This window comes from Polypterus senegalus, chromosome 10 (assembly GCF_016835505.1).
Source record: "Polypterus senegalus isolate Bchr_013 chromosome 10, ASM1683550v1, whole genome shotgun sequence".
Taxonomy (NCBI): domain Eukaryota; kingdom Metazoa; phylum Chordata; class Cladistia; order Polypteriformes; family Polypteridae; genus Polypterus; species Polypterus senegalus.
In genome coordinates, this window is record NC_053163.1 from 129,033,121 (window position 1) to 129,055,249 (window position 22,129).

Consider the following 22,129-nt stretch of genomic DNA (forward strand, 5'->3'; position numbering starts at 1 on the left):
TGCAGCCATCTGACCTTATGAGTGGACTTCTTTTTAGAGACTTGCATGATGACATTGTATATAAGGACGCTACCTTTCTACTAATTATATAATCTGTCTTATAAGATCGTATAGATTTATTTATTTTTTCTTTGTTATTTAATCATTAATATTCTTGCCTAATCTTATTTGTTTTTTCTTTTCTTATAACTTTCTCTTTGACATCTTTTAAAGCACTTTGAGATACATTCTTTGTAAGGAAATGTTCTATAGAAATAAATATTGTTGTTGTCATGCATTATGACAGCGAAATTTTTGCCATCAGCCAAGAATTGTTGCAGTCAGTCAATGAAGGCCCACAACCAGCCATTTCTGAATGAACACTCAGAAAGGAACTCCATGGCATAGAGAACTGGAACACAGAACCGCCATGGAGTCCCTTGTTAACAGCTATTCACAAAGCTGCATGGTTACAGTGGGTGTAGAGCCACAACCACTGGACGTGTTAGCTGGTCTGATGAGTTGTGTTTCCGCTGTACGCAAATGATGCGGGGGGACGAGTACATCATAAACCACATGAAGAATTCCATGAGGACTGTGCAAGGTGCTGTTCAAGCAGGAGGAAGCTCCCTGATGTTTTGGGGGTGTTTGAATTATGAGAAAATGGGTCCTTTGGTTGAACCAGAAGAGTTACATTTGGCTTCTGGACAACCATGTGTTACCTTTTGTACTTTGTCGCACAATGACTAAAGAATGGCTACTCCAAGATGACAAACTGGCACAAAAAACATTCTAAAGCATGCTCATATTTCAACTGGCCTACAAAATTCCAAGATTTAAATCCCATAGAAAACTGGTGGGACTACTCAAAGCAAAAAGTGAAGCACTAGGGGAGCCATCTGACCAATCCGGTGAAACTGCAGGATTTGGTGCTAGAAGAGTGGATGAAAGTATTTGTTGCCTACATCCAAAAACAGGTGGTGTTCATGCCAGACACAACTGTTCTCATGGAGGAGTTATGCAGTATTAGGTAAGATTTAGCAAGGGATGACAAAATATTTTGTCCCATGAGCTTATATATGGTACATTTATACATACTTTTATAGAGGACATGGATTGACTAGTCAGGCAAGAAACAGCCCATCTCAGCTGGTAGGCCTTTATAATGGAAGGATGGTAGTAGACTGCCTCCAGAATTCACATTCTCCACCAACATGACAGATGGTAGCATTCATGTGGTGGATCTCATAGAAGTTGTAGTTCAGATGGATGGTCCTGATGGGATTTTTGGGAGCTGTCAAGGGTTGTTGCATGGAAGCATGTTTCATACTGTAAGATGGTTTTGCCTAATCTGGAATTGCATTCTGGGTGTATTAGTGTGCCATCAAAAGTACTCCCAAATCAGGCAAAAAGGAAGCCACTGATTCCTCACATCTGGTAAGATGGAGTCAGGAGAGAAAAAGGGCAAAGCTCACTTGAGAGGAATAGAGGAGAAAGAAGGGAAAAAAAAAGGAGAACTGGGGTATTTATTATTGAAGAAGCCATTGTAAAGGTATTTCTTTAAATAAACATGTATGTGAACACAAGACTTTCGTCTGTGTGGTCATGTCTGGGATTTGCGGCTCTGGGACACCTTGTACATGTCACAATATATGTACATAGAGTTCTTTGATATAGTCTCATAGAGGTTTAGAAGGTCATTATTGCCATGTGTTCTTACGTGCATGTGCTAATCAACATGCAATACATTGCCACTTTACAGCATCACGATTACCAAATATAACTGCCTAACCTCAGAATTTCTGTCTTCCTTACTTTATACTCACCTCAAATGCATCATGTTGTAAAGTCTATGTACGTTTTACTCCTTTAGCACGGAAACAGTTTGCAAAGGAATAAGACACTGGACTTTTCCATGACAAAATATACATTTTCCATTTGCCTTATAAATTTGTTTTCCTATTCCTCCCTCATTGTAATATAGCACTATGTAAGATATGATTCATTCACTTCAAATACCACTTTACTGGGGGTTCTTTTACTCCTTTGGAAAATAACACTCATGATGGTGTTAAACTGTAAAGTACCTTGTGAAACTGCACACCATGAAAAATGCTTTATAAAGTCTGAGTCATTCGCTTCATATCTAGTTTACTGATGTAACGTCCCAGACTTTTTTGTTTAATTAGCAATGTTCTTGGTTGTGTTAAGCTATAAAATGTGTTATGGCCCTGAAAACCATGGATGACACTGTAGAAAATGATTAATTCTTTTCAGTGCCTAATTCAACGGGGGTTTTTCAATGTAATGTGCTGTGCTTTTTTTTTTTGGTGTAATGTCAGTCTTAGTACTGTAAAACTGTAAAACACCCTGTACTATTGTACAACATTAAAGACATTATGTAAAGTAGGGTTTATTCTATTCATATCTATACTTTGTGTTTAAATTTGTGAAATGCTATTGTTGTTAAATTATAGAGCGCCTTGTAATATTGTGTCAAGAAATGCTACTGGGGCTACTTCATACCTACGGCAATATGCCATTATGATGCAACACTGTGACGGTTACGTTTAGCCTAGTGACAAGTTTTCTTCTTTTATAATTCTTTGTGGCTATTTGAGAGGAGTTGTTTATTTGTTATAATATTTTTTGAGCTTCCGTAAAACCAAATCTCCCTCTTGGAACAAATAAACTCTATCTATCACTCTGTGTAGGACCTTACATGGCTATCTATCTATTATATAGTGCCTTACACTGCTATCTAACTATCTATATATTATATATCACCTTATACTTATCTCTACCTGACCATTATATGTTCTATCTGTTATATAGTGCCTTACACTTCTTTTTACCTTTCCATTACACAGTACCTTACACTGCTATCTATTGTATAGTGCCTTACACTGCTATCTTTATATCTATGTAGTCTTATACTGTTATCTTTTCTATTATATAGTGCCTTACACTGCTATCTATCAAATCGGTCTATCTTTATAGAGCCTTGCACAGCTATCTGTCTGTTATATAGTACCTGATACTGCTATCCATCTATCCATTATATAGTACATTACACTACTATCTATCTAACAATTATGTAGTGCCTTACACTGTTATCTATCCATCTTTGCAGAGCTTTACATGACTATCTATCAATCCTATGGCCTTACACTGCTATCTGCCTTGTGGTCCCCGGCCGGGACGCCTTGGAGGACCAGAGGAGGGCGTGTGCCTCCTCCAGACCGAGAGGGGGCGTCCGTCCTGGTTATGCAGGAGGCCTCGGGTAGGGGGCTTGGCAGCCCAGCCCTGTAGGGACCCGTGGCCACTGCCAGGCGGCGCCCCAGTGCCTATTTATCCCGGGAGCCCGGCACTTCTGCCACACCAGGAAGTGCCGGGGGGAAGAGGACGGGGGACACCCGGACGGCTTCCGGGTGCGCAGCCGGCACTTCTGCCACACAGGGGTGTGGCCAACTCTAATTGCCGGGAAGCAGCTGGAACCCATCCGGGTTCCCATAAGAGGGGCCGCCTCCCTCCAGTCATTGGTGGATGTCGGGAGGTAGCGAGACAGAGCTGGGGAGAGGACTGGAGGCGGTCAGGAAGAGAAGGCACAGAGACTGTGAGCCCTGGACTTTGGGGGAATCGGTGCAAGAGGCACTGGGGTTGATGCACTACAAACTTGTAAATATTGTAAATAAACGGTGTGTTGGGTGAACTTAAGATGTCCGTCTGTGTGTGTCCGGGCCAGCTTTCACAGCCTATATATTTGTGTACAATTTGTCAATGCCACTTAGACATATGTTTTTAAATTTTAAATCAAAATGCTCAAACTTTAAAAGAAATAGTAGATGGGCTGTAATGTCTAAATGTTCCTCTAGCAGCCTTAGCAATGCCAGGACAGCCAGCTCGTATTGTCTTTATTTAATGTTACATGTACAGAGTATACTGAAATTCTCAGCCTAAGTCATTCATATAGAACATGGAGTACCTCATGTCGCATCAGAGGTGCTGGTTTAACCTCATGGAGCCTATCAAGTTGGTAGTGTGGTGTACTTTGGCTAAAGCATCCCTTTCCCTTGTAGTTAAGGAGGCTCTAGCAACAGCTAGTGGATCCTCCTTGATCATAGTAGGCTAAACTAATAACCAAGTGCTGGTGCCTCTGTTAAACATAATCTAGACATACTTTTAATGTAATTTCATGGCATGACATAGCGTAAGTTAAAATGATTATCCTGTTTTCAACTTAAAAATATCCAAATCACCATCTGGGAATACTAAGAGAGAGAGTGAGAGAGATCCCAGTAAGTTCCATAAGAGTCTGGTAAGGTTCAGTACCCTCCTCGGTGAGGAGACATGCTAGGTACCGCCAGTACCTCCTTATCCATAAACTACAAATGCCCCCTATCAGTCCAGAAGGCACTCAAGAGGAGATTTGACTCCTTTGAGCTCAGGCGTTTGAGTTACCACTCAGCACTCCTGGGATTGTTAAAAAATTAGCTCATCTGTCTATCCAACTTTCATAGTTCCTTGCTTTTGGGGCCTTTCACATAACACCATAATCACTGGCTGATATCTCCAGAGGAGTGCTTGGCATATTCACCCATGGAAACCTCCTGATGTTCCAAAATGCAAAATCCAACTCTACTGGAGTACACTTGCTGAGAGGTGGGAGGGAAGGATTGAGGAGATCTTCCGTTACCATTGAAAACGTGGCTGCACATCAGCATGAAGCAAAAATAAAAACAAATTGAGAATAACACCTTATTCCAGTACCCCCCCCCCAATAAAATAACCAATCCAGTGTCAAATGGGCACTTCCCAGAAATGTGGGGGCAGAAGGTCAATATGCAGTGTATATGTTGTGCTACACAAAACTTAAAGGCTCAAGTGTCAAGAGGACTGGATGCCCACTCACACCCAAAAGACCCTCACTCACTTCAGCTGCTCCTCACTGCTTCTCAATTGGTCCGTTATTCTATTAGTGTTCATTGTCTTTCTGCTGCTGCCGCATCTGCCATCCTGTCATGTCTGTAATTTCAGTTTTCTAGCTCTCGAACAGTCAGTCATTCTGTCTAGCTGTGTGTATTCTTGGTTTCAGGGCTGTCCACCTGCTTCCATGGCTACATTCATATCTTGTTCAGCATCTGCCTGTTGAATCTTTTTGGTATGTCTTGCCTTTAAAGACATTGCCAATCAGTTTATCTTCTTTGCGGTTAAAGTGCTTTCTACCATCACACTCTGACTTTTCTGTACACATATCTGTCTGCCAACAGAACCTGTTTGGTCAATCTTTCTTTCATCTCTCAGAGTCTGGACTGTCTGTCCACCTTTGTTGTTTTTTCATTGTGCCCCCTGTCCTCAGAACCCACCCAGTCTTTGAGTCCTATAATGTTCAGTGTCTATTTTTCTAGCTCTCTGGTTTTTGTCATATTCAGTAGGTCTGTCTGTCAGCCTTCAGAAGCTGTCTAGACAGACTGTCTGCCTGTCTGCTTCCTTGCTTCATGTCTCTAATTCAAGTGATATTCAGTTTCTACAGTTCTGAATCTTTGGTTCTTTGCATCACCCATTGTCCATCTTCCTTCGGTACTCATCCTGTATCTGTCTCTTTAATGGACGAGGTTCAATGCTCAACTGTCTGTCTGTCTGTCTGTCTGCCTGCCTGCCTCCAGGACCTGGTCAATCTGTACGTCTCTGGTTCAAGTGATAGTTTCTACCTTTCTCTTTCTTTTGTTCTGGGCATTTTCTGGGTCCACCTGTTAATTTGCCTACAGAGTCCCTCCCGTCAGTATCTCCGCCTGTCTGGGTTAAGTCATTTTAAGTGTCCGCCTCTTTGCTTCGGGTTAAGGTTCAGTGCCCATCGGTGAGCTCCCTTCCAGAAGCTGGCCAGTCGGACCGTCTTTCAGGATATTTCAAGGGTCCCCGCTACCCTTTTCGTCCCCTGCCTTCCTACTCCATCTCGCACGCCGGCCCGAGCGCGCAGACTGCGGATGAAATATTAATCAGAAGCACTTACTCGAGCGTGAGGGAGGGGACGCGCAGCTTCTCTCTCCTGGATTTCATCGCTCCGGGCTTCCCTGAGCCTCAGCGGCTCTCGTCTGGCCGGCCTTCCTGCCTGCCTTCCCTTCAGCGCTAGCAGTTTGTCTCTGATAATTAGCTCGAGCCGCTGCTCCTCGTCATCATTCGCTGCAATCCAAATGGTATTCCCCAGGCATTATGGCACAACAAGGCAGCATTAACAAGGTGCCGAGCTGTGTGATGAGAGGGGGGCTGTCAGGGGGAGATGGGGGCAGAGCCATGAACAAACAGCAGACAAATCCGGAATTCCTGCTAGTGATTCGCTGCCTGGTTACACTTCATGCGATCACATATGCAGCCCCCGACTGACGAACATGGGAATAGGGAATAAAACACAATCATCCTGGTGTCCTTACATGGCAACAGGAAGCAGACGGGACATCTCGGACAAGCGGGACAAGAATTGGATCGTGTAGAGCGATGAGGCTGGCCAGGTTAGACCGACTGGTCCCCTCTGATGCCCTCCTCAACCCAAACGAGCCGTAATAAGGCTCACACTTCGAGTTGTGGATTTCACACCGTGCCGCCGTCGTGTTATGATATCACAGGTCGTTGATGACGTTCTAAAAATACTGATTGATCGACACAAGGCCAAGTGAGACTCAAGGGGCGGCCAAGGCCGATGATTTGCCTCTTAAACCACTCTAGATTATTGCTTTAATAGTTTCGATTCCATTCTCATTACAGAACTGCATGTTACAAAACTGTTGAAGTCGGACCCAATTCGAGCATCCTCTGTTGTAACTTTTTTCGTGTTTTTTTCAATACGTCCTCAAGAAGAACTGCCTCGTAATCCGAACGCAGCTCCCATCGGGCATTTTATTTGTTTCATCTTTCAGTACATCATAGCCCCTCTGGCTCGAGAGGACCACCTGCCAGAGCGAGAAATTAAAGTGGGAATCAGCAGTACTAGAACCAACGTGGGCAACAACAGTGTGTGCACGAAAAGGTTAGGAGCTGCATAGTGCCCTCTTGTGGCTCTTGATATCTTGTACTTAACAGAAGGAAGTAACAATAAAGCATTCTCAAACACTCTTAAGCCAGTTCAAGGTCGGTATGAAGGAAGTAAATACTTAATTTAAGTGATCATTTTCAAGGGTATACGACAGCAAAATTCGTAGCTTTGCAGTCGTAACGTGCAGAGACGCTACAAATCCCGGTCCAACCACTATATCTGGGTGGTCTGCAAGCGCTCCTCCATAAAACTGTGCATGAACGAGAGTGCCCTGATATAGAGCGGCGACGGCGTTTTGTACTTGGATTGGTTGTTTAGTGGTGCCCAACGCCGCCACAACATTATGCCAGTTAGAAAGATGCGTCATTGAAACTCCTGTACAGTAGAAAGCAATTCGTTCAGCTAGACCTTTCTGTAAGGTCATTGGGCTGATGACCGCTTCAGAACTTTCCACAAAATGAATACTGTATAGGGGCATTCATATAATCATAATAATCAGTAAACAGTGTAAGATCTCGAAAACAATATCTTAAATGAGGGTTTTACAGAACCAAGACACTGTCCTGCTGTAATAGTTATTTCACATACAGTAGGCCAAATGCTTTTACAAAGTGAACGCAGCCACCTAATTACACTACAAGCGAATAACAGTACCACAGAATAAACATTATATATATATATTGTATATATACAGTATATTTACAGAATATATGTGCTAAATCAGAGTAACGTTCATTTTTGAGTGGAAACTTCAACGTTGTCATACTTGTGGTAAAATCACGTCCATGTGTTGCGCCTGCACTGCCACCTCCTGGCTGACGCTTTACACTGTAGAGGAAATAAACACAGCTGATAGTATGGAGGAATATTTTGGGCTAAATTAACTAACTAACTAAATAATGTATCGTTAAATTTGACAATAAATACAAATATAATGATATGTTAAAATACACTAAATATGTCTCAAAGTACGATTTTATTGTTCATCTATATATGTTTTTAATTATTTCTTAATTTATTTATTTCAGTGACACTGCACGCCACATGACATACGCCTTTAAATTAAGGGTGGGCTTTTGGCCGCTGAATCCAAGCGTTTTTTTCTCCACGGGACTTTTTTCTTTTCTCCCCACACTCGCCATCTGTCCCTTATTATAAATGTTTGTTTGATAATCGTTTTTCAGTGTTTCTACTTACTTCTGCCTGTAAAGGATATTGAAGTAACCGAACGAAGAAGAAGAAGACTGGAAGGCGCAATGTAAATAAATGTCGTTGTTGTAGCTAGTATTGTGCATCAATGGGCGAATCGCCTAAATCTTTCGGTCTTTGGTGCTGCAACTTTTATTGGCATAGACCACACGTCAGATGCAAACTCCTGAGAAGGTGATGAAATAAGGGCTTACTAAACGACAAGAGCTGCTTCGTGCAGCAATTCTTCTGACCAGCTTTTTCTGGCACTTGTGTCCCCCTCGGATAGGCATGTCGCAAATCTGAGCATGCGCTTCGCTTGCCTTGGGGCTCCTGTGACTCAGAGTCTTCTGTGCGCGCACGGTCTACTGAAGATTCACCAATCAAAACACAGTATACACTAAAGCCCACACTCTTAAGTTTGACAGGTGAAAATGACCGCTTTTATTGCATCGAGTATTGCTGCATGTGGTGTCTCAGAGATCTTGAAGTGGTGTGGCAACACGCTGTATTAGTGCATGCTCCCAACCTCTCCTCTCGCCCCTATTGCTTTGTCCTCTTGCAGCACCCATGGCTCCCAGCAGAGTTGTCCAATGGGGCTACAATTCCCAAAACACCCTGCAAGTCTATGCATGGGAACGATGGACCAGAAAGGCTGCCACCTTGTGTATAATTGATGGCTGTCTTCCACTAATCCATCCAATTTTACATTTCCATCCAGGAATGAGAATTCCCTCCAACCCGTCCAGAATCTCAGTTCAAAGACTGCTCCTATGCTCTAAGTTATGAAGTTAATTTGAAAATAATACAAGGCTAAAGACAGAAAAATTACTTTATTGGATCTAACTCAGAATTACATGGAATAATTTACTTTTCTCAGTATTACTTAATCCAGGTCAAGGCGGAGTTGGACCAGAGCTTCTCCTGGTGGCACTGGGCACAAGGCTGGAAGCCTTCATAGACACATTCTACGGACCAATCATATACTCACCCACAATTACATTCACACAAGACCAATTTAAAGTCACCTCCTTGGCCGACAAGCACATCTTTGAAGAAGTGGGAGTAAAACCAGAGTGCCTGGAAGAAAACCCATGCAGATACAGGGAGAACGTGCAGACTCCACACAGGCAATGACTGGACATGGGATTAAAACCCAGCATACTGACTCTGAGAAAACGATGCTAATCACTGAACTTCCATGCATCCCAAAAATATGAAATAATAGAAGCAATACAACTATTTAGGGTAAACATAACCTAACCTATATGTCATCGATACCAACCACCTACAGGAAGTCCAGCCAACAACTTCCTGATCTCGGAAAAAGGGCAGAGACTACTGGATAATAAGAAGATCACTCTAAAAAAGGGGGGTGGGGGGGTAAAGGGAAAACTTTCCATCCACAATTCTGGGACAATACCCAGTGACTGTTGCAGGTTGCAGTTGCAGCAGATGATGGACACCTAATGTTCTGTTCTCCAAAAGGAAGAGTTTGGAAAAGCTGCAGTAGATGACCAGGATTTGACCAACTGAGCTGAGGAAGTCTCATTTTTATTTGTTTGTTAAATGGACTGTTCATCGGAAGCTCAAGTTGGATTAAACTGTAGAGTTGCTAGTTGTCCCCAAAACAAGTCCAAGAGCATGCAAGAAGAGAAAAGAGCCTTAACTGCCTGAGTAATGAAACAAACAAAAAAAAAACAACAACCTTGAAGTAAAAGCAAGAGAGATCTTAGGTAGTTTGAGGTAAGAGAGGAATATTTACAGAAAAAAAGACCGTGGCACACATACAATAGATCCAGATAGAAAATGAATAATTAATTACGTAATGTTAAAAGAAAAATCTATGACTTTGATGATTTGTTATGCACTTTAATGTGACTGCTTGATGAAGCTATTCTTAAACTGTGCTTACACGTTTGAAGCATTGTTAACACATATTATTCAGATCATTACATGCATTTCTGGTGATTTTTAAGAAGACAATGAATAACTAAATAAAATGTTTCTTTAAAATGAAAGAAAAAAAATCTGCAGTTAAACGAAACCCTGACTGCCACATTTTATTTACACAAGATTTCCACAAGATTTACCCTGGAAACCAAAACTTTACACGATACTCCAGATGAGGCCTCACCAGCATGTTATAGAGCTTCAGCATAGCCCCCATGGACATGTACTCTACACATCAGGGTGCTACATAATCTGACATCGTGTTATCCTTCTTAATGGCTTCTGAACACTGTCTGGCAGTTGATAGTGTAGAGTCCACTATGACTCTTAATTTTTCATATAAGGATTACCATTACCATACCTCTCATTTTGTATTCAAACCTAACTTTTCTACTTCCTTCTTGCAATACTTCACATTTACTGACATTAAATTTCATCTGCCACAAATCTGCCCAAGCCTGTATGCAGTCCAGTTCCCTCTGTAATGATTCAATGAATTCTAGATTATCTGCCAATCCACCTAGCTTGGCACCATCTGCAGAATTTACCAGTATGTTACTTACAACCAACCAACCAACCATTTTCTAACCCGCTGAATCCGAATACAGGGTCACGGGGGTCTGCTGGAGCCAATCCCAGCCAACACAGGGCACAAGGCAGGAACCAATCCCGGGCAGGGTGCCAACCCACCGCAGTATGTTACTTACATTCCTATCCAAATCATTTATATATATTATGAATAGCAGCAGACCTAGCACTGACCCCTGTGGGACACCACTCTTAATGTCAGCCAGTTCTGATAAGACTCCTTGCACCATCATCCTCCGTTACCTGTGTCAAGCCAATTTTGCACACTTCTAAACACATCACCCTGAACTGCCACTTCTTTTAGTTTGCATCTATCAACGTGTTCATAACTTTGGGTTACATTAGAATGTTAGAACATTCTAGAAGAAAACAGGCCATTCATCCCAACAAAGCTTGCCAGTTATTTCCATGAAATTCCTCCGAAATAAAATCAATTCTAGCTTTAAAGGTCCCTAAAGTCCTACTGTCTACCGCACTACTTGTTGCTTATTCCATGTGTCTGTGGTTCTCTGTGTGGAGAAAAATTTCTGAATGTTTGTGCAAAATTTACACTTAACAAGTTTCCAACTGTATTCTTGATGAACTCATTTTATGTTAACAATCTTGATCCACTGGAAAATTCCTTCATAAATGTGAACACTTCAATCATGTCTCCTCTTAAATTTCATTTGTTACTTACAAGACTAGGATTACCTTGAAACAAATGTGAATTTAAAGTGCCCATAAAAAGCATTCACTCACATATTACTTTTACATAATTTTGAATCACTGCAGATTTAATCTTACTTTTTTGGAACTAATCAATGGGAAAAAACTCTTTAATATCAAAGTGAGAAAAAATCTCTACAAAGTGGTCTAAATCTCTGCAAAGTGATATACATTAATTACAAATATAAAGCACAAGATGATTGAATGCTGGAGACAAAGACAGGGAACAAACTTTATCTTTTAAGGACTAGCTTTCTTAGGTTTATGCCGTATACCGCTCAGAACAATCTGGTATTATCCATTGTACTCTATGGTCACTTAATGGTCAAATAGCCAGAATAAAGCAGTTCTAAATATCTTTCAAAATTCCTGCCACACCGTGAACAGTCTTAAAAAAGAACAATGCACAAACCTCATAGTGTTGCATGTCACCTTTAAACCCATTACATGCGAGTACTCACTGTCTACATATACACGAAATGAATACAGGCAAGAAATAAAAAGAAGAGGCATGCAGGTCTTCACTCACGTGTTGTGTCTCCGTGGAAGGCTCAACTCCTTCTGTGAAGTGAAAAAAAGAAAATCACATAATAAAAAAAGGGCAATAGAAAATACCATTCAGAATTGGGTAAACCAAGATTTAACACAGAATCGAACACATCTTTCCATCCACTATTTATCGTCTTCTGTTCTCAAATCTCTACACCGAAATCTAGTTAAGTTTAGGGCTAACCTGAAAATTATCTTTATTACGTTAAAATTGGCAAGGCTAGCCCTTTGGTTTACCTGACAAAGTTCTTTTATGCATGTACTGTAGAGAAGTGGTTCTCAAGTGTAGTCCATGGGGACCCACTATGGGTGCAGGTTTTCATCCCAACCAACATTACTTTTAATTGAACTCCTAACTTAACCCTCTTGGTGTTAAACCTAAGAATCTCTCAGGCTTTAAATTCTATGTAAATATGGTTAAACCCTGGTGTCTCACTTGTTTGCATGTACAATATTAAGACTGAACAACAGTTGGGACAGTTTTTCTCTGGATAAAATAACATCATGCTGCAAAATAAATAAAAAAAAATCATAAAGATTTATGTGTTTTGCCACTCTCTGATAACTAATTATTATTTATTAGTGGGGAGTGGCCTTCAACCAAAACATACAATGGCATGTAAATGAAAAAAAGGTAAAGCCAGTTTTAGAACAAACTGAAAGTAAACCATTAGTTGAATCAAGCAATAGTGGTGACAGTTTGAATTGGTTATTAGACGTTGACACGGGTAGTGAAACTGATGCATATGGTACTGTACAACCAAACCATCATGATATGATTAGTGAATTGGGTAGCAAAAGGCAAAATGATTGTGATTGAGTGGAGGAACAGTAAAGACATTAGCAACCTAATCATCATTCACAAGGCAGCAACTGTCAATGTTCATGTTAGAGGAAATGTAGAAGTCACTAAGCCTTGTGACAGGGACTCATCAATCATGCAATCAGACAGAAAAGAAACTCACTTCTACTATCATGATTGCAGCATCATTTTGAAACATATCATGTGAAGGATATGTACTAAACCTGCATCAGTACAGTCCAGTAGTGTACACTAGACATACCATTCCTACTGTTTTCATGTTGATGTTTTGATATTTACACATTTCTATCACATAAAATAACATTTCTTTTTTGAGGGGAAACTAAGGCCAAGGAGGTTACCTATACAAGCTGTTATTCCCCAGCCTCTGTGCTAACAAAAAAGGCAACACTTGATTTCTAAAGTTTTATTAGTAAGCATTTCTGCATGTTACATGAACAAAACTTTTATAAAGTTATCCATCCATCCATCCATTTTCTAACCCGCTGAATCCGAATACAGGGTCATGGGGGTCTGCTGGAGCCAATCCCAGCCAACACAGGGCACAAGGCAGGAACCAATACTGGGCAGGGTGCCAACCCACCGCAGGACACACACACAAACACCAAGCACACACTAGGGCCAATTTAGAATCGCCAATCCACCTAACCTGCATGTCTTTGGATTGTGGGAGGAAACCCACGCAGACACGGGGAGAACATGCAAACTCCACACAGGGAGGACCCGGGAAGTGAACCCGGGTCTCCTAACTGCGAGGCAGCAGCGCTACCACTGTGCCACCATGCCGCCTATAAAGTTATCTTTATTTTTAAAGTGTGCACACCAGTAGGCCTGATATTCAAGCAGCTGCAGCCCTTTTTCACCACTTGGCGTTTTGTTTGTCTTGCTGTCTACTTCATTCATTGTTAATTGCCATTATTAGGGGCAATAAAGGGAGAAAAATTAATAGGAAAATGACAAAAGAGAGATAAGTACTATAGCAATAAATTCAGATACAGTATCTCCAAATTTATTATAAATATACATCTCATAATACTGGCCTTTTTTTTTTTAAATGCAGAATAAGAAAATAAATAAATAAAAGACTAGCTAATTAAACAATAAAAACAATTCAAGATAAAACTGATTACAAAACATGAATGAAAACCTGCAACCAAAGTGGTCCTCGTCCTCTAGGACTGAACTTGAGACCACTGCTGTAATGAGCTTGTGCTGTGATCTCAAGATGCAGGCCTTCACAGAAGTCTCAGGAGTAATAAAACTCGATGGATGGAGGTAGAGCATTTAGAGCAGTGAAAGGCAACCTTTTTCGAGTTGCAGCACACTAAGTCCAAAAATTTTCTTTTTCGGCGCACCTGAGGGACTGCCCATAAATAAAGTTGTGACGACACAATCTATGGACAATCGCCAATAAAAACAGTTCATTTTACAAGTTTGAAAGACATTGTATTAATAAAGGAATCAAAGGATAAATCTTAAATTTAATTAATGTGAACGTTGACATTGTTTTTCAGCACATATGAGATTGATGCGAGGATCAATTTTTGCAAGACAGATGCACATTTCCTTGTCGATCATTTGAAGTCTCTCGCTTTTCTTATACTTCATTTCCGTAAGTGTTCCGTTATCTGTTTTTCCAACATAAAATATTTTTTTTTTAAACATTATCTTTTTAAATTAACCAAAAGTTCAAAAACACTAGCAATTTTAAATATTTTACAGAAGTTTTCATGGCGCCCCTAGAAAATTCACACCGGTTGCCCGACAATGCTTTAGAGAGCGGCTCTGGAATGACTCCTTACTGATATTAGAGAGGCCGCTTCAGTCTCATCATTGAAATTCAGACTGAAGTCTCATTAGTTTTTAATAAAGTACTCTTAGTAGAGCTGCCACTGAAGCTGTTCATATCACTTTTTATTAATTGTGTCAGATTTGTTTTTAATTTTTTTACAGAGTTTTTCCCATATTCTTTTTTTTTCTGTGTCCTGTTTGGCATTTCTCATCACAGCCATTCTGATCAGATTATCTTTCCTGATCTTGAAATGAGATCTTAGAATGGATGTGTCATTTTCAACAAAAAAGTCAGTGTTTTGCCTATCGACATGCTGGCAGAATGCCCAGAGAAAGCACTGGATGGTTGGTCCTTCTACTGATTTTTACCAGATTTTTTTTTTATATATCTAATGACCATGGATGCCACTTAATGTTCCCTGAAATTTGTTTTCCATGTGTATTTTGTATTTTTCCTCCCTTTCTTTTCAGTTATATTTAGATACATCTACAGTGGATTCAGAAAGTGTTCAGACCCCTTCATCTTCTGGAATCTTAATTGTGTTGTAGGTTCAGTTTTAAATGGACATACTGTATTTGCCATTTTTGCCAGTCACTCTACACTCAATAACCCATAATGACAAAGTAAAAACATGTTTTCAGAAATGTTTGCAAATGTATTAAAAACTGAAATTTTTCAGTCAATTTTGTTTACCATATGTGTTCTCCAATCTTCTAAACACATCAAAGATAATTATAGCAAACAGGATGCACCTGAGCAGAATTTGAAGAGCCACAGCAAAGGATCTCAATACTGATATGAATGAGAAATTTCAGTTTTTAATACATTTTCAAACCTTTCTGAAAACATGATTTCACTTTGTCATTATGGGATATTGAGTGCAGATTGATAGGCATAAGTAGCAAATGTATCCATCCATAATTAAATGTACAGCACATTTAAGTGCCAGCTTCTGTAGCCGAGGATTGGACCGCCAAGATCCCCGCCTTCAGCCACCACCCAATTCACACTGCACCCGACCTCCTTGGCCCCTCCTGCAGGTGGTGAGCCCATGGGAAGGGGGACCCACGTTGTCTCTTCCGGCTGTGCCCGGCCGAGCCCCATGGGTGCAGGCCCAGCCACCAGACACCCACCATCAAGAGGAGTCAGATGAGGTGGCTTGGGCATCTGATCAGGATGCCTCCTGGACGCCTCCCTGGCGAGGTGTTCCGGGCACGTCCAACCAGGAGGAGGCCCCGGGGAAGATGCAGGACACGCTGGAGGGACTGTCTCCCGGCTGGCCTGGGGACGCCTCGGGATTCCACCGGAAGACCTAGAAGAAGTGGCTGGGGAGAGGGAAGTCTGGGCATCTCTGCTCAAGCTGTTTCCCCCGCAACCCAACCTCGGATAAGCGGTAGAGGATGGATGGATGGATGGCATTGGATGGATTTTTCCTGAATCCACTGTAGTTAGGGGGAGCACTTGGGATTTATGACTGAGATATTAGACTGGGCACTCAGTCAGGATACTGAATGAAAGGACAGAAACTCTTTTTTAGAAGTGTCAGTACCTCAATTTGAAAATCCCCCTTTTAAAGGACTGTCCCCCTGTTGTTGGAACAGCCACCCCCACTGCTAAACATCTCTAAACATAGCACTTGTGACTTGTGTTTATTTTTTATGTATGTGCAACCAAGAATCAATGTTGATCTGTTTAAAACAAGAACATCTTTAGTGTAAAGGTGACAGTTTACAGAATTTGTACAGAACTGATGGAGAGAATGGAAGTAAGAATGTCTGATTGGCTAATCCGCAAATTACCACTTAGGGGTTGAGTCTGCTTTCAGAAGCATTTTTAATGATGCAAACTGTTACTTTATTAGGTTGTCTATTACATGGTGGTTAAGGGCACAACAGAAATAAAAAGAAACAGAAACTACAGCCATGAAGGACTGGAATTCAGGATCTGGAATATTAACATCTTCAAACTGCTAGCCATCACTCAGCCTAAGGCATAACATTGTATCACCACAGCCATTACACCCTGTACTTCATTAATGATTGATGTCAATGAAGGTGCGGCTGCACTTGCATGAGCGAACATGGACTTAAAGTCATTTGCACTCATGTGTGTCTTTGATGAATATTTCATAAGGATCATGTGTCATATCAGCTAGCACATCACAAATATCTCAGAATTCCATGATGATAAAGTGTGTCAATTAAACAGCGGCTGTACTTTACAGTGGACAGTTAATGGGTTGGGAGTTAGCACCTCAAGGTTTGGACACAGTTCCATTCCAGCCATTGAATGTATGGAATTTGGTCTACGTCCAGATGAAACATTCACACTGTGACAGTAAGGGCCTGTCACAACTTATCAGCTTAATGACTTGACCCCCAAGGGTGATGGCTGATTGCTTGGCTGAAAGTGGAAAGTTCAGAATTTCAAAACATAGCTGGAAATCAGCTGACTCAGCGGGCTGGTGCTGCGCCTGGCAGGAGGGCAGGAGGCATCACTGGAGGAAGAATGCAATTTGGGGTGCTTGGGGCTTCAGTTAAAGAGCATGCATGAGATGAATGCCCTGGCTTGTAAAGTTTGACGGGCACAGTGACCAAGTGAGCCACCAAGTTGTAAATCTTGCTATTCTCTAGGCTGCTTTAAAGAAAATGTGAGGAATACGTTCAGGCTATTGATTAACTGACTGACCATGTTCTTTTCAAATGCTAAAGATATCTAAGTATAAGAATTAATTTCTTTTAAGATTCTTGTAAGAAATCAAAGTTTGGAGTAAGAGAATGAATATATGTATTTAAATAACAATTCTGAATAGTGAATACCATTTTGGGTTGGAACATGGTGTAGCAGTGGGTGGCACTGCCCCCTGAAAGATCCACTGTTGTAAGTCACTGCACTGGGGAATTGGTAAGTGGCCCCTGTTTTTGTCTCCAACACCTGTTCCACCAGCAAACCAAGCTTTTTCTAGGTGGTCTCGGTTCCAAGTACTTGCCAGACCCAAACATGCTTAGCTTCAAGTTAGGTAAGGTGTAGCAGCTGTGGTTGTATGGCTGCTAGGTTAGATTAACTGCTGATTCCAAATTGGCAACTGTGGGTGTATGTATTAGTGGACTTTGTAATGGGTGGGCATCCTCTCAGGGTTGTTTCCTGCCATTGTGCCCACTGGTACTGGGATGTACTCTGTTTCCTGTGATAAGTCATGTCATGGGGTCTTTGAAAGGTATAATTTACTTATTAATTTAAGCAGAGGAGAATGAAGAGTTGCAGCAGGAACAGACAACGTGCAGGACAGAATCCAGGGGCATTGTGGCCTCGGTGTTTAGAGGGCAGAGCTTGCAGAGTTTACTGAGGGAGAGGTGATACGATAATCTTGCTCTGAAAACTGATCTGCTTGTACAAATGGAGGTGTCAGACCAGGATGCCGAGTTCTGTACAGTGTCCTGGTGGGTTTTCTTTGGATTCAGTGGAATTTAATAGTATTTATTTACTGCACTCCAGAAGACACTGTGGTTTTACACATTTTTTTTTATGTAATTTTTTAATTTTTACTGTGACTCTTTAATTCCCTGTAATAAAAAGTATACACTTTTTGGACTGAGCATCTTGTCTGCCTCCTCACTTGTTAGTTTTCCAGTTCTTTTATGAAAGACAAGATGTCACAACAGAGGTTAGGTGCTCATGGCTGAAGATCCTGGGCCATCACACTACCCAGTAAAGCTCCAAATTGAATCAATCAGTTTGAGGATATTATATGATACACTGCTGAGGTGTTGTGTCAAGCAGAGACTTCTAGTGATTTTAAATAACAATTGAGTGTAATTCTCCTTTTATTTTTCATTTTTTTGTTGGAGAGTCTCTTAATTTAATGGTACATTCCATATAGCTGCCATATGTTCACACACACAACCAGCTCCTTTCCAAGACACTAACAACAGTTCCACTAGGCTTTTAAGTATTATGGCACGCAGCTGGGGGTGGTACCCAGCCGGGATGCCCAGGAGAACTGGAAGAGGGCTTGTGCCTCCTCCAGGCCTTGAGGGGGCGACCGCCCTGGTTGTGTTGGGGGCCACGGGTAGAGGAATTGGAAGCCCAACCCTGTAGGGGCCTTTGGTCACCGCCAAGGGGCGCCCCAATGCCTTGGGAGCCCTGGACCTCAGCACTTCCGCCAAACCAGGAAGTGCTGGGGGGGAAGAGGAGCAGGGACACCCGGAGGGCTTCCGGCTACATAGCTGGTGCTTCCGCCACACGGGGGTGTGTCGGCGGAGGCTCCTCAGGAAGCACCTGGAGCCCATCCAATGTGTATAAAAGGGGCTGCCTCCCTCCATTCGATAGCGAGAGCCGGGTGGAAGTGGATGGAGCTCGGAGGAGAGGAGTGGAGGCGGTCTGTACTGAAAAAGGCATACTGTTGTGTGGCCAGGACTTAAAGGAGTGATTGGTGCTGAGGCACTGGGTTTCTGCACTTTATTGTATATAATTGTAAATAAACGTGTGTGTGGTGAAACCAGCATGTCTACCTGTCTGTGTCCGGGCTGTACACCACAGTATACTTGGTTATAATACTGTCACATACCAAGTAGCTCAAAGTGAAAATTGGTAAAAAAAAAGAAAACACCCAAAACAACATACATTTAGAGCTGACCCAAGTCATAAGCAAACTACATGGCTGACCTGTGGCCACCATGAAAAATGGGAAAGATAGGAAAGGGAAAGTTGACAAATGATGACTAGGCTCTGGAGTTGGCGAGCACACTGGCAGATTTAGGTATCCTAAGCAATCCCCCAGCTCTTCAATCTCACACATTCCTCTAGGGGAAAACACTGTTTGATCAGTCTAAGGGGGACAAATTCGCTCTTTGATCACGTTTAACACTCCAAGGGATTCAACCCTCGTGCACTGCTCTTGTATCGCACTCACTTCCCCTGATTCCTTTGCTGTGAAAATGTCCATGCCTTTGCAAATCCTTCTAATATAACTATTGAACAAGGATTCCACAAGTTTTATTTAGCTTAGGACCTCACCAAGTATAAAAACAACATATAGTCAATAATATAAAGAAGGCCTTTATATTCATCTGTGTCCTCTGTACATGTGACAATAATGCCCCATAAACTATATTTTATGAAATTTACATTAAGAGGGATATTATACAGATGCTATGCACTGGCAGACACAAGCCCTTGGGGGACACCTTCTCACTTCTCCCATTTCCCCAGAAGTCCTGTACTTTTTGGGTCCTACAATATATATATATAAACTTGTCAACCACTGGATGAGATTGTTCATTGATAGACCAGCGAGGACAGGAGATAGAGCTCCTGCTTTACAATATACACAAGCCTGAGCACTTGTATAACCCAGCTGTGGCTATTAACATTTTTATGATTTTTTTTTGCTTTTTTTCACCCACAAATTAATAGGGTTTACCATGGAGGTGCCCCAACTCTTCCTGTATCTTGTTCTATAGAGTTACATCACTAAGGAAGGGACAGAGCCTACCCCATAACGTTTTTTTTAGAAAATGGTGGCAATCTATTATGTAAATAACCAAGAACTGGAAATTTGGAGTGCGCTACAGCTAATGAAGCTTTTCTTCTAACTTAAAAAAAGCCTACTCTGATAACTATGGAAATGGTACCCCAAAGTGTTCCTGCAAAAAAATTCCAAAACAGCTCAAACACCATGTATAAACATACTCACACCCTTAAGAGGACACAGCTGTTGTGACTAGGCCTTTAAGAAATCACCATGAGAAAGAGCTAAATGTGGGAAGCTGTTATAGAGTATAATATACTGTATGTCCCATGACATTTCTGTACCATAGTTTGACAAATACAATGTTCAATTTTATCAAAACAGAACATTAGTCAACAATCACTTCAGCCGGAGAAAACATGGGGCCATGGCAAATGATTGCAAACACTTTCACATCTCTTGGCCGTGCAATGTTTTCTATTAATAGTATTAGTTGTAAGAATTCAGGAATGCATTTGTGGGAAACTATGAAGGTTGAAGCTCCTTCCCTCCCCTTTGTGTGTCATTATCCTGATGGGCTGCCTACAAAAAATGTTGAAATAATCACTTTTCAAAAAAAAAACAAAAAAAAAAAACCAAACGTTTTGGCCATAAGCTCTGCTTTTTTGCTTGTGTCCTGATCTGCTATAATGAAGTATAGGAAGCACTGGCTGCCAGTAGATTGTAGATCAACTGTTTCAACTTTAAAATCATTGTAAACTATATCCATCAGTTATCTGTGAATCCAATTCAAGGTTGCAGGGGCCAGAGTCCATCCAAAGGCTACCTCCGGATGAAGTCTTTACTGCGCATGGACACACACCCACACCTACTCGCACCAGGTCGCTTTAGAGAGAGCCTCAGAGTAGAGTTGCTGTGCTTCCACATTGAGAGAAGACCGGTGTGATGGTTCAGGCGTGTTGTAAAGCTGCCTCCTGGATGGCTCCTCCAAGAGCTACTCAGGGCATGTCCTATTGGTCAGACACTCCGTGGTACATCCAGAACATGCTGGAAAGATTATATCTCTCAGCTGGTTCGGGAAGGCTTTGGAATTCCCCAGGAAGTGTTGTAATCTGAGGCTGAGGAGAAGGAAGTCTGGGTTGACCTGCTTGGACTGCTGCCACTGCAACCCTCTCCAGAAAATGAGATGAGATGAAATGAAATGAGAGGCAAACTGGACAAAAACCAGAGAGTGAGACACATTTACAATTTGCAAAATGTAGACAGACTGTATCCAGACTGGAGTTTGATTTTAGTCTGCTGGAGATATGAGGGAGCAATGCTAACCAATAAGCTACCCATGTTGAACTCATCCCTGGATATACTCTGACATGAACTAAATAAATAGAGCAGTGCTCAATCATCTGTATAATATAAATATAGACTACATTTGGGGATGTGTGTTGGATTGTACTTGGATTACCATAGACTGGAGTCCCATCAAGAATTGGTTTCTGCCCTTTGACCAGTGTTGGTGAGATATTCTTCAACTCCCTGTGGCCCCATAGCTGAATTCCCACTGTAGAATCACTGTGTGAGTCACTTAGCCTGCTAGTGTGCCAGTTGTAAAAATTTTAAAGGAATTTTTCTGTGTGACTGTGACTAGTTAGTCACTTTAGGAAAAACTGACAGTAGTCAATATAGGTTTGGTTGCTTTACAAGGAATGGAAAAAGCATTGTATAAGGATGCTTGCTGAATCTGTAGCAAGAACACACCAGAAAACTTCTCTTAACCATGCTTCTGGATCTGTGTAACATAAAATACGGCCATAGTGTGAGCAGCCACTCATTAATACACCTCCTTCACTCTGTGCTTATGCTGTGAGATTCTAGCACCAAAGAGAGATATACAACTAGAAAAATTGCTTGTCATTTCATTTATTAGGGAGCTTTGCCCCCCTGCTTACTTTGCTCACCAACCCCCCGGCCTGTGCTACGCAACAGCCACTTTGCGTCTCTGCCGTTCGCGTATGTGGATTTCACATTCACCAAACAACAAATCTTTTAATTCTC

At 41.6% G+C, this 22,129-nt stretch overlaps 1 protein-coding gene across 7 annotated transcripts in view; it reads right to left on the bottom strand.

The window, feature by feature from the left end:
- The window catches only part of mast3b (microtubule associated serine/threonine kinase 3b), a 198,735-nt gene that overhangs the window by 172,207 nt on the left and 4,399 nt on the right, over positions 1-22,129 (bottom strand). For 6 of the 7 annotated variants that reach the window (XM_039766609.1, XM_039766604.1, XM_039766608.1 and 3 more), the window contains exon 2: positions 11,973-12,004. In XM_039766609.1, coding sequence (XP_039622543.1) covers positions 11,973-12,004 — 32 coding nt within the window. Of the gene's footprint in view, positions 1-5,989; positions 6,182-11,972; positions 12,005-22,129 lie in introns of those variants that run through there. The other variant, XM_039766605.1, reaches the window with a different exon arrangement.